This window comes from Pipistrellus kuhlii, unplaced genomic scaffold (assembly GCF_014108245.1).
Source record: "Pipistrellus kuhlii isolate mPipKuh1 unplaced genomic scaffold, mPipKuh1.p scaffold_m20_p_1, whole genome shotgun sequence".
In the NCBI taxonomy this organism is placed as follows: domain Eukaryota; kingdom Metazoa; phylum Chordata; class Mammalia; order Chiroptera; family Vespertilionidae; genus Pipistrellus; species Pipistrellus kuhlii.
In genome coordinates this window covers 171,944,510-171,959,386 of record NW_023425404.1, presented here as the reverse complement: position 1 = coordinate 171,959,386, position 14,877 = coordinate 171,944,510, and the positions used below count along the sequence as shown (strand labels likewise).

At 33.5% G+C, this 14,877-nt stretch overlaps 1 protein-coding gene across 2 annotated transcripts in view; it reads right to left on the bottom strand.

Annotated features, from left to right (window-relative positions):
- Positions 1 to 252: 252 nt before the first annotated feature.
- Positions 253 to 14,877, bottom strand: part of NFXL1 (nuclear transcription factor, X-box binding like 1) — a 44,352-nt gene continuing 29,727 nt past the window's right edge. For both annotated transcript variants that reach the window (XM_045572853.1, XM_045572850.1), the window contains exons 18-23: positions 13,365 to 13,531; positions 10,736 to 10,805; positions 9,259 to 9,363; positions 5,238 to 5,324; positions 4,374 to 4,427; positions 253 to 1,851 (exon numbers count right to left, since the gene is read on the bottom strand). In XM_045572853.1, coding sequence (XP_045428809.1) covers positions 1,678 to 1,851; positions 4,374 to 4,427; positions 5,238 to 5,324; positions 9,259 to 9,363; positions 10,736 to 10,805; positions 13,365 to 13,531 — 657 coding nt within the window. In that variant the 3' untranslated portion in view covers positions 253 to 1,677. The remainder of the gene's footprint in view (positions 1,852 to 4,373; positions 4,428 to 5,237; positions 5,325 to 9,258; positions 9,364 to 10,735; positions 10,806 to 13,364; positions 13,532 to 14,877) is intronic.

Sequence of the window (14,877 nt, the reverse complement as noted above, 5' to 3'; positions counted from 1 at the left end):
CAAGAGAAAGATCACTTACCTTCTGATAAGTATCCCTAGTATCTAGAGTATCTGTTAGAGGGAACACATCTGTTGATTGAATAAGCGAATAAACAGCTGGGTAATTTAAGCTCTGAGATAATATCCAAACAAATAAAAAACAGCAAACAGTTTAATTTGTCACTCATTCAAGCCCCTTCCTGGGCTCACTACTTTCCCATAAATTAGAAAGAAAACCTAACAGGATCAGCAGCCCAACAGACAGACATGAGGTAGGCTTCAGACTTGTTTAATAGGCCAGCATTCCAGCAACATGAAAATAGGCTCCCAGGCAGACACCAAGTTGTGTTCATATTCTTTAATGTTCATTTTAGATCAGAGTAAGGTAACGTCTTGAGAATAGCAGCTTAAACACCAACTCAGTAAATCTGAGTTACTGAGAAAGTAACTGGGAAAGTTAAAGAAAACTAAAACCAAAACACAGACCATAAAGAAAGGAATGAGTGCCCTTTAATTTTAGAGACCAGTTAATAATTGACTAATCAACAAGACATTTAAAGAAAGCCCAAATTAAATTAAGCAAAATTTAAAAATCCTTCTTTGTACTTCTGTTTAAAAAACATTTCTACACTTTTTACTATCTTTTAATTACTGTTTTGCATCAAATTTTGGAGTTTTTCATGCATTGATACTAATACCTATCCTAAACCTACAGGTTCCTGAATATTTTAGATAACAGTAAATATTCTAGATTACAAATTTGGTATGAAGAACTTTAATGAAAATATTAAGCATACAAAAATTAAATAACAAAACCATTTTAAAATGACTTACAATTTAAACAGATTTGGCTTACTGACATTTCTCTATCAGCTTTTCATAAGAACTGATTATTTCCAGATAAAAATCTACTTAAAAGAGTACCGTGGTAAGAAAAAATGAGAATAAAGTACATAAAGCTCATAAGCCCTGTGCTCAGCACATAGTGCTCATAAATATTAGTTTTTCTTTTATTATTACTTTGAAAAGACACAAGTTTTATAAAACATGCCAATTTCGGTTGAAAGATTCTTACACTAGAAATACCCACATGTGAGGAGTCTAGTTTGGCATATTTTGAAAACAGTATTTTCCTCTAAGGAACACAGTACATAAAAATTTATTTCAATAACTGATAAGCCAGTTTCTGGAATCTAATTATATAACTTCATATTACAATTTAAGAGGTCTTTTAGAGAATTGTCTTTTTTATTAAAGTACAAAGTTACATGATGAAGAAAAGTACCTTCTAATAAGTAACCAAAATATTATTAAATATTCCTCTTACAGCACATGTGGCTCAGTTTCATCTTAATTGGGGGTTGGGGAGGAGGAGAGGAAAAGTTGGTTTGAAATTGTAAATAAAAAAACTATGTTAATTCAAAGAAGCACAATGAACAACTAACATGCTACCCTGCCACAACCTATGCCTTATGAAATATTTTATCATTTCAGTCATGCTTTTAATATCAAACATTGTTATATTGCCACTTCTCATGTGTTAATTAAGATAAAGCTTAACATTCTATCCTTCTAACAGCTGGAAGAGAACAGAGAGATGAGTGTGAATACATATCATGTTGTACAATATACGCTAACATTCCAAGCTTAACAATGTGTCTAAATCCAATCTGAGGTATATTAACAGATCAAAGAATTTTAAGCCGCACCAGGGGCAATGTACCATGCAAACCCTAACACCAGAACGGCACACACTGGGAGGAGATGATATTTATACTTCTGCCACAGTGTTGGCTCAACTGCCACTTCATCTCTTTTCCTGTTCTTCTTCCGACGACCCTTCAGTCTGTTTTCAAAAGCCTCCAGTTCAGCCTAAATCAAAATAGTATCATTTTTATTAAATCCAATACATACCTTATCTTGAAATCTTCTACTTAGATAAAAATAAATCAATTTGGGAAATGTTTTAGTAGTAATGGTATGTAATAAATACACTGATTTGATTTTTTGTTTTAAATTCTCTACTACTAGTTGTATTCAACAAGTCCAGAGTTTAGGAATGCAGTGCTGAGAGATGCCCAACGAGAATAGCTCTAGTTTCTTACAATGTTGATAAATAACATTAGTGGCTTGTGTAGAAATTCAAGTGGGTAAAGAGAGAAAAAAGCCAACAGGAACTCATTATTCTCTTGATAAAACACAGTTAAAATTATAGAATAAAAATTCTTCTGGAGAAAAATGCTTCATGCTTTAAATCAAATGACTATTTTAGAAAGTAAATTATATAAAAACTACTTCTAAAAAAAGGATAACTGAATAACACTCATTATAAAATATGAAGTTTTATTCTACTGTTAAGAACTTTTTTTTTTAATATATTTTATTGATATTTTTTTGCCCCCCTTCCCTCCCACCATCCCCTCCCTCCCCAGAGTAGAACTTCTTAAACTTTAATACATAATAATGTAACATGTACTGTTATTAACTAAAACTTAATAGGTAATTAAAATACATATGTAACATGCATGCAAGATTCTGTAAATGTTTATTAATAGTAGAAATATAAAATTTAGTTAATACTCCATTATTTTGTTTATAAACTACATTTGAATACCTAATCGTGTACTTAATTAAATAAAAACTAACATTCTTCAATGAACCAAATTGTCAGAATATTGTCAGGTGGCTGATATATAGAAGATCAAATTACATTAAAAGCAGTCAAACGTGAGAAACACTGACAAATAACTGATGCTTTAATAATGATCCACGGACAATGCTTATAGTTTAAATTAGGTTCTATATATTCTATTTAAAAGGTCAGTAAATAGGGAATATATTTGAAATCACCATCCATAATGGTTTATAAAAAGGTGAGGGACACCCTAACCTATTAATAATTTAATCTCCCAGGAATTTAGCCAACATTTTTCACTATATTACCTCTGACAACTTATTTTGGGATATTAGTAAATCAACTTTATAGAACCATAAAATACCATAGGTCATTTTGGCCCATTTTTTTTTGCACATAAATTATTTCTAATGTCCTCCCTCAAGTCATGCAAGTTTTAATTTCCTCATTCATAAAAACAGCATTTTAACATATATTGTACCCTGCTTGATAAGTATAAAGCATCTCAAAATGCAAATTAACAAATAATTACATGTCACTATAAGAAAGTTAAGCCACTCTTTGGAGAATATGATTAACATAGTACTTGAACAAACTAGATATATCAGGAATGAATTCGTTATCTAGGTAGTAACAAAGAACATATAATAATCCTACTTTTAAGAATCTATGGGGTCCTAGCTGGTTTTGCTCAGTGGATAGAATGTCAGCCTGCTGGCTAAAGGGTCCCAGGTTCCATTCCAGTCCAGGGTACATGCTGAGTTGCAGGCTCAATTCCCAGTAGGGAGTGTGCAGGAAGCAGTTAATCAATGACTCTCTTTCATCATTGATGTTCCTATCTCTTTCCTTCTCCCTTCATCTCTGAAATGTCTGTCTGTACTAACAAAAGGCTAAGACGCTAACTAGACCAGGAGACCTTCTGGAAGTCCTTCCAGAGAAAGCCATGGTGGCGGGGCTGAGGCAGAAGTGGTTAGGGGTGATCAGGCCAGCAGGGGAGGGGCAGTTGGGGGCAAGCAGCGGGGAAGTTGGGGGCGAGCAGGCCAGTGGGTGGGGAGGGGCAGTTGGGGGTGAGCAGGCCGGCAGGCAGAGTGGTTAGGGGTGATTAGGCAAGCAGGTAGGTGAGCAGTAAGGAGCCAGTGGTCCCAAATTGCAAGAGGGATGTACAATTGCCAGTTTGGGCCCGATCCCCGTGGGACATCCCTCGAGGGCGTCCCAGATTGGAGAGGGTCAGGCCACTAGTATATATATATATATATATATATATATATTAAAAAGAATCTAATGAGGACAAAGGAGAATGTATTATTAACACAGATGTCATGGTTAGTAAACAGGACTTATTTGCTACACATAATCTACAACTCAGTAAAACAGAACTCAAATAATTTTAGATAAGTGAAGACATGGGCTCCAGGAAATGCCTTAAAAAGAATGGCACTGCACCTCAGCCCTTTCCCCACAAACCAAAAGAGGAATTAGAACTCTTTGGCTGGTGAATGGATGAAACTGGCAAGGAAGCAAAGGAAGAACACTGGGAATATATAAAATATCTGGGAATATGCGAGATCCTGTGCTTCTTCAGAGGTACAGTGTACCTGATTAAAGTAAGTGAATGGCATACTTTAATGTATGAACTATATTATTTTCAGTCCAGACAGAGTTGACTAGCCCCTAGTTTGTATCTAGAATGTACTTTGTGTTTGAATAAAAACTAACAATGATGCAAAGAAACACAACCCTGGGTGTTCTGTTCAGTTACCTGGCGTCTTCGATTTTCCTCTTCCAGTGCAGCTTTGGCTTCTGCTTCTTTTATCTGTTTGCAGACATTTAAAAGTAAAGTAACACATTGTAATTGTCAATTCTATATAGAATGTTAGCATCATCTCACTGAGGCTTCACAAACCCATAATGACTTCTGGAGGATGTATACTGGCAGTTATTTAAAGAAATGTAAATATTATAGGGAAAAGTGTTACCAAGATACTGTCTAACAGACTGGGGGTGAGGAGAGATGGTATGTTACACCTTCTATAAACACTTCAAATTAATATAACAAATATTAGATCACAATTCAAAGAGCTACAATAGTAGTAATTGAAATGCTTTTAAAATGTTTTTTTCTTCTTTAGAGTAATCATAGTGACAAGCTATACTCAAAATTATTCAATACCACTCTCTTTCTGGAGTTACAATTGATCATTTGCTTTAAATGTCTTGAAGGGAAATCTTACTTTCAAACAAAATCAATGGTTCACTCATGGACTGGGTTGAGTGCAAGAAAAAATGACATAAGAGGTGACCCACACAGCAAAAAATCCTAAAACCTTATTTTTATATTATTTTAACCTAATTTTCAGGAGGTTTATACTAACATGAAGATGAACAACCATGTCCCAGAACACATATTCTAACTGGTTAAGAGAATGGAAAATCTAGTACACATTAGACAATAAAAAGCACACCTCAAGATTCAAAGTAGGTCTTTAAAACCAGGTTTTAATTATAAAAGCAAAAAAGATGAGCTTTCAAGTCATTCACAATAAGCACACAAAGAAATGCACACAATAGATAGGGAAAGGCCATTAGCACATTGAAAATTACATTTACTGTAATGTGGCAGTACCTCAGAGGCTTTCCGCTTCATTTCCTTGCACGTTGCATCACATTCTACTGAAATCTGATTTTCACGTACTTTGTTGCACTGAAACTCCTAACAAATGAAAGTTTTTACACTTCAGATTTTAAGATTTTTCCCTTCTAACTGTATGTCATAAGAAAGCAAAATTTCCCTAAGAGCTTAAGGTTATGCAAATTATTTAACAGACATGTTCGTTAATATTTAATAATTTGATATGGTTGCAAGTATCAAATCTCTCAGTTCAAAGAGTGATAATTATTTTATTTTCCCTTAATTACAAAAAAGCAAATACCATAAAATTAAAATCATCCACTTACTAAATACAACTATTGAGAAAGGTCAGTTTTTCTTTATTGTTTCTTGTTAATCTTGTTAAGCTTCCAGGTAATAAAATGCGCCAGAGCAGTCCATCCAGCAGCTTTCTGAGATGCTGGAAATATTCTAAATCTGCACTAACTACCCAAATAGCACTAACCATATGCGGCTACTAAGCATTCAAAATGTGTCTAGTGAAAGGAGAAAATGAATGTTTAATACTATTTACTGTTAATTCATTAAAATTCACACTTAAGTAGCCACGTGGCTAGTGGCTACCAACTCAATGTAATTCTAGAGAGTTTTCGAAAGAGCTACAAATTTTTCTCTCAACTACTAAACCTTTGTTCAGTTTAAATTAAAATTTTTCTACAGTTTGTATTTGTGCTTCACTGCATCCTTAATAAAACAGAGGAGGATCTTAATGACTTGATATCAATACTATGATCAATTTGTGTACTATGCTATAATGAATCCTGTGGGATCAGGCCGAAATGGGCTCTCTGACATTCCCCAAGGGGTCTCAGATTGCGAGAGGCTGAGGGACCCCTGGTGCACGATCGTGGCCAGGGAGGAACATGGGAGGCTGGCCAGCCAGGGAGAGACTTCGGGGGGCTCCAGGGATTGTCTGGCCTGTCTCGCTCAGTCCCTACCTGCAGGACCCCAGCAGCAAGCTAACGTACCAGCCAGAGCATCTGCCCCCTGGTGGTCAGTATATGCCACAGTGAGTGGTTGAGTGGCCTTAGTATATCATTAGCATATCACACTTTGACTGGTAAAACAGACGACGACCAAACGACCAGACATTTAGCATATTAGACTTTTCTTATATAGGATACTTTGAGACTTTGAGTTTATAGATCTTTTATATACCTTTTATTTATCCCTATTTCTTGCTGTCAGATGTCACTTGTACCCTGAGGGTACCTATTATTTGTATCAATTTCTCCTCTTGCATCACATGCTCAGATTCTAGTTTTTTGTTTTTTTTTTAAATATTTTATTGATTTCAGAGAGGAAGGGAGAGGGAGAGAGAGATAGAAACATCAATGATGTGAGAGAATCATTGATTGGCTGCCTTGCACGCTCCCTACTGGGGATTGAGCCTGCAACCCAGACATGTGCTCTTGGCCAGAATCAAATCTGGGACCTTTTAGTCCACAGGCTGACTGACACTCTATCCATTGAGCCGAACCAGCTAGGGCAGATTCTAGTTTTTTAGTTAAAATCTACCACAGTTAAGAAATAAGATCACCAATTCCTATGAACAGAGCGCATATACTTTATTTTAAAAATTAAAAATAAAATAATAAAGACCTCTAGAAACAAGAAAAAAAAAGTGCATATACTTTAATGAAAGCACTTTATAGAAAGAAATTTTATTACTTAGTAGGTTTTTCCCTAAGTTCTTCATTTTTGGCTGATGTTAGTGATAAACACAGTTTTTGTCCTCAAAGGGCAGTCCAGAAAAATAAAAAATATGAATAAACATTAAAGACAAAAAATTAAATGTGTTTGTGGACATTAAATCTATAAGCCTGAAACAAAGATTGTATCTTTTCTTATTCGAGATGTACTTATAGAGTGCCTATTACATGCCAAGTGTTTTGTTATGAACAGGGAATATACATAAGGAAAAGAGCATAATAATAATAAGTGCTAAACTAAAAATAATAGTAGCTACTGCTATGATATATTATTTTAAAATATATTTTATTGATTTTTTTACAGAGAGGAAGGGAGAGAGATAGAGAGCTAGAAACATCGATGAGAGAGAAACATCGACCAGCTGCCTCTTGCACACCCCCTACCAGGGATGTGCCCGCAACCAACGTACATGCCTTTGACCGGAATCAAACCTGGGACCTTTCAGTCCGCAGACCGATGCTCTACCACTGAGCCAAACCGGTTTCGGCTACTGCTATGATATTAAATATAGTTCAATGCTATAAGAAACATTGCAATCATTGTGCTAAATGCTATGTGAGCATTACCTCTTCTATGTTTTTCAGTAAATCTATGTATAAACTCCATTTCACAGTTGAGGAAACAAAGTTACAGATGTACCTAGAATCACAAAGCTCTTGAGAAAACTCTATAGCATCAATACAAAGAAAGCAGAAGAAGGAGCACCTGAGTCTTCCCAAGGGAGTCGAGGAAGAAAGACCTTCCCTAACAAGGAAATGTTTACACTGAGTATTAGCAGGATTCTCCCAAGCAAAGTGGTAAGGGGAAAATACATTGTATTTTACACAAAAGAAGGGATTTTTATATATATTCCAGTGGACATCTAGACTAAAGGGGGATATAGCATGAATGTTAGGACACTTAAATAACAGATTCGGAGTGCTATAGGATAAGACTGTACAAATAGGCAAAATAACATCATAGATTTTCTTGTATGTTGAGTCTATGTATATACACTTTCCTTATAAAATGTGGATTTCCCCCCATAATGCAGGAAGAACCAATGAAGATCATATATAGGAGAGTGCTATGATTAGAGGCAAGGAAATCCATCATGAAGCTGTTGCCGAAGTCCAAGAGCAAGCTGTTGCCGAAGTTCTAATGGGTGGCAAACTACACCTGGACAATTAAATACGAATTGAGAGAAAACCTGATAGACGGCCCAGATTAAAAGTGGCTTGACTTAAGTGTTGATTTTCATGTAAAGGTGATTCACTTTAAACTACTAAAACTTAAGAAATTCAACTCCAGAAGAGGTCAAGACTATACATTTAAATTCAGAAGTTATCTACCCCAAATAATGATAGTAGAAACTGTAAAAACAAATGAAGAGAATCTTAATAAAAGCAAAAGGCTCTAAATAAATATTTGTTGAGTGGGTAAATAAAAGAGTGAATTTAAAAAAGAAGAAAATTAAAAAAAAAAAAGAAAAAAAGAAAAAGAAAAGACGAGTCTACCTTAAGGAAATGACCATAGAAACATGAAGACAAAAGGGAGTGAATTCTAACTGAGACGGGGAAAAACCAGAGGTCAAGAAAGAAGAAAGTTTCGAAGGAGTCAAGTGTCAGCAGGAAAGTCAAGGAAAAGAACTGGAAAAAGACCCTTCAGTCACTGGCACCTGAGATTTCAGACTCTTTCTTCAGGAGTCTTGCCCAGCATTATGTAATTTGTTGTGTTTGAGCGTTCCAATCGTTACTTTTTGCCCTCTTACTCCTGTTACCACTATTTTACATTAAAATTAGTTCTCCACAAGTTTGAATATTATTTTATAATTTTATAAGGCTGTGCATGTGAGGTCATTTTTGTAAGACACCACTGCACTTGGACCAGCCTGTGAGGTCATTTTTAAGGCATTTTCAAAACATAATACTGATGGCAAAAAAAGTTTTTTAAGAGCAACAAAGGTTAATTCCAGACCATTTCTTAAACCATGAAACTTGCTTTATTACTCATTGTTTTCCCTGGGCAAAGCTGATTCTACCCAGAAAAAGGACACTGTACTGGATTCCAACATAAAACAATCTCTTACATTAAATTACAAACAACTACACTGCCAATCAAAGCTGATTTTTAAAACAAGCATTTACAGAGATAGATGGGAAATAAAAAAGTTCTGAGAAATAAGACCTTAAAATTAAAAAGCAAAAAATAACCCAAAGAACTATCAAACACAGACAAAAATAATGTACATAGAAAAGAATTTTCAGTAACTTAAAATATTTACCTTTTTAATTCTTTTACAAGGACATCTAAGTTTTACCTTCTGGTTGCAATTAAAAGGACATTCACCAGGGTGGCACATCTCTTTGCACCTATGACCACAAGGAAGCTAAAATAAAACCAAAGGAAAGCAGTTACATTCTCAATTACTTATTACCCCAAATCTGAATTTGGACAGAAGGAAATTTAACAAGAAAATCTCAGGATTGAAAAATTCAGAAAATTAAATTTGAAATAATCCATGCCTCTAGTTTTACTCATACTAACAAATATCATTTCATGCTTGAAAGGTCTCATATTTTATACTAGTAATCTTGCGTAAATTCTGAAAATGTTAAATTCTAGTTCTTGAACAAAAATCCATAAAAAGTGTCCAAAGTATTAGTTAAAAGAAAATATAATTTTTTCCGAAGCCGGTTTGGCTCAGTGGCAGAGCGTCGGTCTGCAGACTGAAAGGTCCCGGGTTCGATTCCGGTCAAGGGCATGTACATTGGTTGCAGACACATCCCTGGTGGGGGGTGTACAAGACGCAGCTGGTCGATGTTTCTCTCTCATCGATGTTTCGAACTCTCTATCTCTCTCCCTTCCTCTCTGTAAAAAAATCAATAAAATATATTTAAAATATATATTTATATATAATTTTTAACAAAATGACACATCACATACTGATTTGTTTTATTTGGTCAAAGAGACTGATTACTATTTTTAAAACTATGTTTCCATCTCTTCCTTACCAAGATTTAAAAGAAAAGAGGTACTATTAGTATATCCTTAAGTCAAAAGGCTTCCTTTATAAACTTCCATCTTTGCAAATCAAATAACTGTCACTGCCTCAGCTTCAACAACAACAAAAAAGAGAATGTTCACTTTTAGATTGGCCCAATACAGATGGATAACCTTGGTTGCTCACATTATTGCCAGGATAAATCAATAGTGAGATTTTACCATTTTATTTTGAACAATTTTTTGGAACCACTTTCGATACTTGTATTTCGAATATAATGTACAGACATCTGAATTTTTAAAAACAAAACTTTATATATGAAATGCTTTATACTAATTCAAAATAATAAATTTTAAAGTTCACATACAAATATACTACTATATCTATCTTTTTAAAATAACCTACTATGAATTTATTCTCTAACTGCTTAAGAACCCACACAGTTTTTGATAAATTTATATTTTAAGTCTGAATCACATGGGAGGTAAGCATTAGATGAATACCTTATTGCTTAAAGTATATAAGCTATCTTTAAAACAACTTAAAAAAATCTTCAAAGGGGCATCCTAGGCTCATACTCCCCAAATTTCATAAAGATATGTGCATCCCTACTCATATGTATTACATTTTTACAGACATCACATTTTTATTTCTGGAACCACATCTTTAGTGGATCCAGAAAAGTCCTGAAATAGGATGTCCAATCAAGAAAAGAGAAAATCAAAATAACAATTTAAAAGGTTCTATTAAAGCTTACCTCTTTAGGACACTGATCTTTGCAACAACTGAGGCGGTTCTTTTCATTTACATCAGCTGTGGTTATTTTTCTAAAAATAGGAGTAAGATTTGGTGACATTCAAACCAAGTCCATTTCATAGCATATTTTCCAAAAGCAACTCAACAATTTCAAACATGTCTATAAAATGATCTTTCTTATTTTTTTTTGAGACCTATTTTAATTGTTTCTTTCTGTAACAATTATCTTCCAATTACTTTACTGTTCTGATAAGTCAAATTTTCCAGCCCTTCATCAACTACCAACAAATTAAATGCCAAAAGGGTAATCGCTGCAAGAAGGAAGCACAAAACACACATAAAATATCACGGTATCTGGACTCTTTTTTTATAAGTTCATGTACTATCTTTCCCTATAGTTCGGTGATTATTCATAATTAAAACTCTCCTTAAAGCCTTTACATAAATTATTAAAAAAGAGTCATTTAATATGTTAGTTCAAACTAAAAAAAATAGGCTATTCAGTGGGAAATGTAAGCTTATTAGGAAAGTCTTTCAGTTGTTTTAGGATAAGCTATTAATGTTAGAAATTGATCCATTTTAAATTACATCATTTAGATCAGTCTGTGCTTTTATATGACTCAATAGGTAATTTGGAAATAGTCATAAACACCAAGGAATAAAACCACTTTCTAATAGGGAGGTGAATAGAATCAAAAGAGATACTACATGAGTCAGTATCTAGTGACAATCTTAAAATCCCTATTATACCTATTGCACTTTTCTCTTCCCCAAATTGCTTTTTTGCTTTTTTTAAAAAAATTATTTCTTTTCCTGCTTTTTCTATTTCCTTTTACTAGACATAATTCCCAAAATATAACATAAAGTTAGTCTCACTGATGTCAAAATTGTAATCTTCATATTTGTATCAAATTATTATATCTATGAGTGTACACTAACATACACAATTTTCTTGTTAAAATTTCATTTACTATCACAAAGTTTTTATGCTAGCTCTACTAAACATTGTATATTTCATTCTTACAAGTATGGTGCTCACCTCTGAACTTATGGATTAAAATCATATTATTCCTGTTTCTCTATAAATTAGGAAAAATTACCTACTTTGCAAGCTCTGCATCTTTTATATTTAATTCCCAAGAATAAATACACATGAAGCAGAAAAGAACTAAAAGGAAAAGATGGCTTATAAAATAATTAGTTGAATTAAAGCAAATAAAATTATCAGAATACCAAAAGTAAGGGATTCTGTATAAAAACATTTATTTTAAATATGTATTCAAGAAAGGGAAAGGAACTCTGGATAGCTGAGACAATGGAAACCATGTCAATCCAATTGCATCCAAACATTCAAAAAAAAAACCATTCAGCTCATTAATAACAAAATCATTCAAATTCCATGACCTTGGAATAACTAGAAGACAGAAATATCTACAAGCTTCAAATTACCTGTAAGTAGAAAAGTAAGTATCAATTCCTAGCAGAGCTATTTCTCAAGCTCCCATAGGAAATCTTTTCAAGAAGTCAGTGAAGTTCTGGAAAAACTGAACAGAAAAGACAGGGAGCTAACATCACTACAGAAAAAGAAAGTCAACCCTCAGTGTAAAAGCACAAAAAAGTCTTAGTAATCAGAGCATTAACTACAAGGAAGAGACTTGGAAAAGTGCACAACAACCAACGAGCCATGAACTGAAGGTAAAAAGGAAAAGAAAGGCAGCTTTTGAAGACTACACGATGAAGAGAAGAGAAAAGAAAAAAATGCAAGACCTTGCAAGAACAAAGAAAACAATCCCTTTTTATCAATATCACCCATTAATAAAGCAAAATTGCCCTCTTAACTCCCCCTACAAAAATTCTAAAGCTAAAAATTATAGTGTTATTTTATTTTTTTAAATATCAACAAAATAATTTTGACTTTTACACTTTTACAAAGCATGAAACTAGAGTGCAAGTGACAAAAACAAATTTAAGATAAAATGAACAGGCCATTTTTTCAAAAAGCATTTATGCTTAAAAAAAAAAAATCAGAAATAAAATTATATTCCCAAATTTAACTTTGAGTAAATCAGACTTTTCAAAAGCCCACTTTATACACTTGGATGAAAAGAAGCTCAATGAGTTTGGCCATAATTAACCTGCATTTTTTAAAATAAGGAAAATATAAAGGTCACATCCTTGTATAATAAATGCCACAACAGCGACATCTGTAATAAATAAAACCTACCTTTTAAATCTACAATTTAAAATTTACACTTAAGTAATTATGTGTACGTCAATTTTTGATCCAATGAAATTCTAGTTTGACATTGTTATTTGAACACACTGTTTATAGGAATGCTTCTCCTTTTTTTCTTTTTTAAAGCAGTTTTATAACTTTTTTCCTAACAAAATCTTATAGATCCCCAAATGGAAAAAACTCAGAAATGCCCTGGTTAAAAAAGGGTGCAGTATCTACAAGGGGAAATAGTCTACATTGCCTCCCGGTCACTAGGAAAATCTAGTTCTCTAGAGTCTAAACACAACCACTGAAAACATATTCCTTACAGTATACTACATATGAAGAGTTCTGAATTATAAAAGGATATCACAAACATAATTTCAGCAGAACAATATTTCTTCAGTCTTCTTACCTACATTCCACATATAGGGTTGTGATCTTGCAGTGACATTTTATTCTAAGCATCTGAACACAAGGAGGACACTCTCCAGGGTGGCACGGCAGAACACATGGATGAGGACAGCCCCCGGGCCGTGGTTTAGAGCACCCTTCCTCACACTGGAGGCATTCTGGACCAGCCTGCCAAATTGCAAGGAAATAAATCACCTACATTCCAAAGTCTAACATTTCTACACAGTAGTTATAAAATTTACATACGCCAGTATTTCTGCAGCTCTTAGAAATACAGCTTAAAAATATTCAAAATGAAAAATAGCAAGATTTATCAATATGACCATTATTCACAAAGATTTCTATGTATACAAACCTGATTAAATCAAACTGCCTCACCTTTAAAATGGACATGAATACATTAAAGCTCTAATAAAAACATAAATTACTTCCTAAAGAGTAGTCATTGGCAGGGGAAAAAAAAAATACATAGTAAGACATTATCAATTCATTTATACCCAACAAGTACAATAATCATCAAACTAAAGAAGGATTCAATGTTCTGGAAATAGTCATCTCATCTTGCTAAAGGAAAAAAACACATATAGAGGAAAAAAAGGAGAATGACTACTAGTTTAATTTATTTTTAATGCACTTCAATAAGGCAAAACTAAATTACATTTAGTACAAATAAATATTATCTCAATTTTAAACTTGCAACTTAACAAGTCACCTCTCTGCTCTAGTAATAATTTAAGTAGAATCTGTCTACTAAAGAAGGCTAAAGTTTTTATTACAGGATAGGGTTGAATTTCACATATCATACTGAGATCAAATAAAAGATCTAAAGATATGAACACAAAGTCTTAAAGGTTCAACATTTTTTATTATCAGTTTTTAAAATGAGGTTTTTTTTTCAATTCATCCAACTTTCTGGAAATCTGCAGAGGAGAGCAATCCTAATTATAAGTAATGGGGTGGTGAGAAGAAATACAGAATGAACATTTGGGTATTAATCCTGATAAATGAAACTTTTTTCTCATTTTTTTGAAACATAATTGGTATTGTATAAATTTAAGGTGTTAAGATGTTCATTTGATATTTATATAGGGTAATATGTTTGTCATGCAGCAATAACACCTCTATCACATTATAGAATTATCCTTTCTTCTTATTGGTTGGAATAATTAAATTCTAGTCTCTTAGCAAGTTTAATAATTATAATGAAATTTGTTTGTTTTTAAATCAATGAAACATGACACATCGCACACACTGCTTTTAGCAGTGTTCTCAAACATTTCTGTGCATTATCAATCACTTGGGAATATTATTAAAATGCTAAGGTGGGATCTGAGATTTTGCATTTCTAGTAAGATTCCAGATGATGCCAATGTTGCTGGGCTGCAGACAACACTCTAAGTGGCAAGGATCTATAAAATACAAAATAATCTATACTAATGAAAAGGTAATATGCTAATTAGACCAGGAAAACTTCTGGACAAAGCCATGCTGGCAGGGCCAAGGCAGAGGCGGTT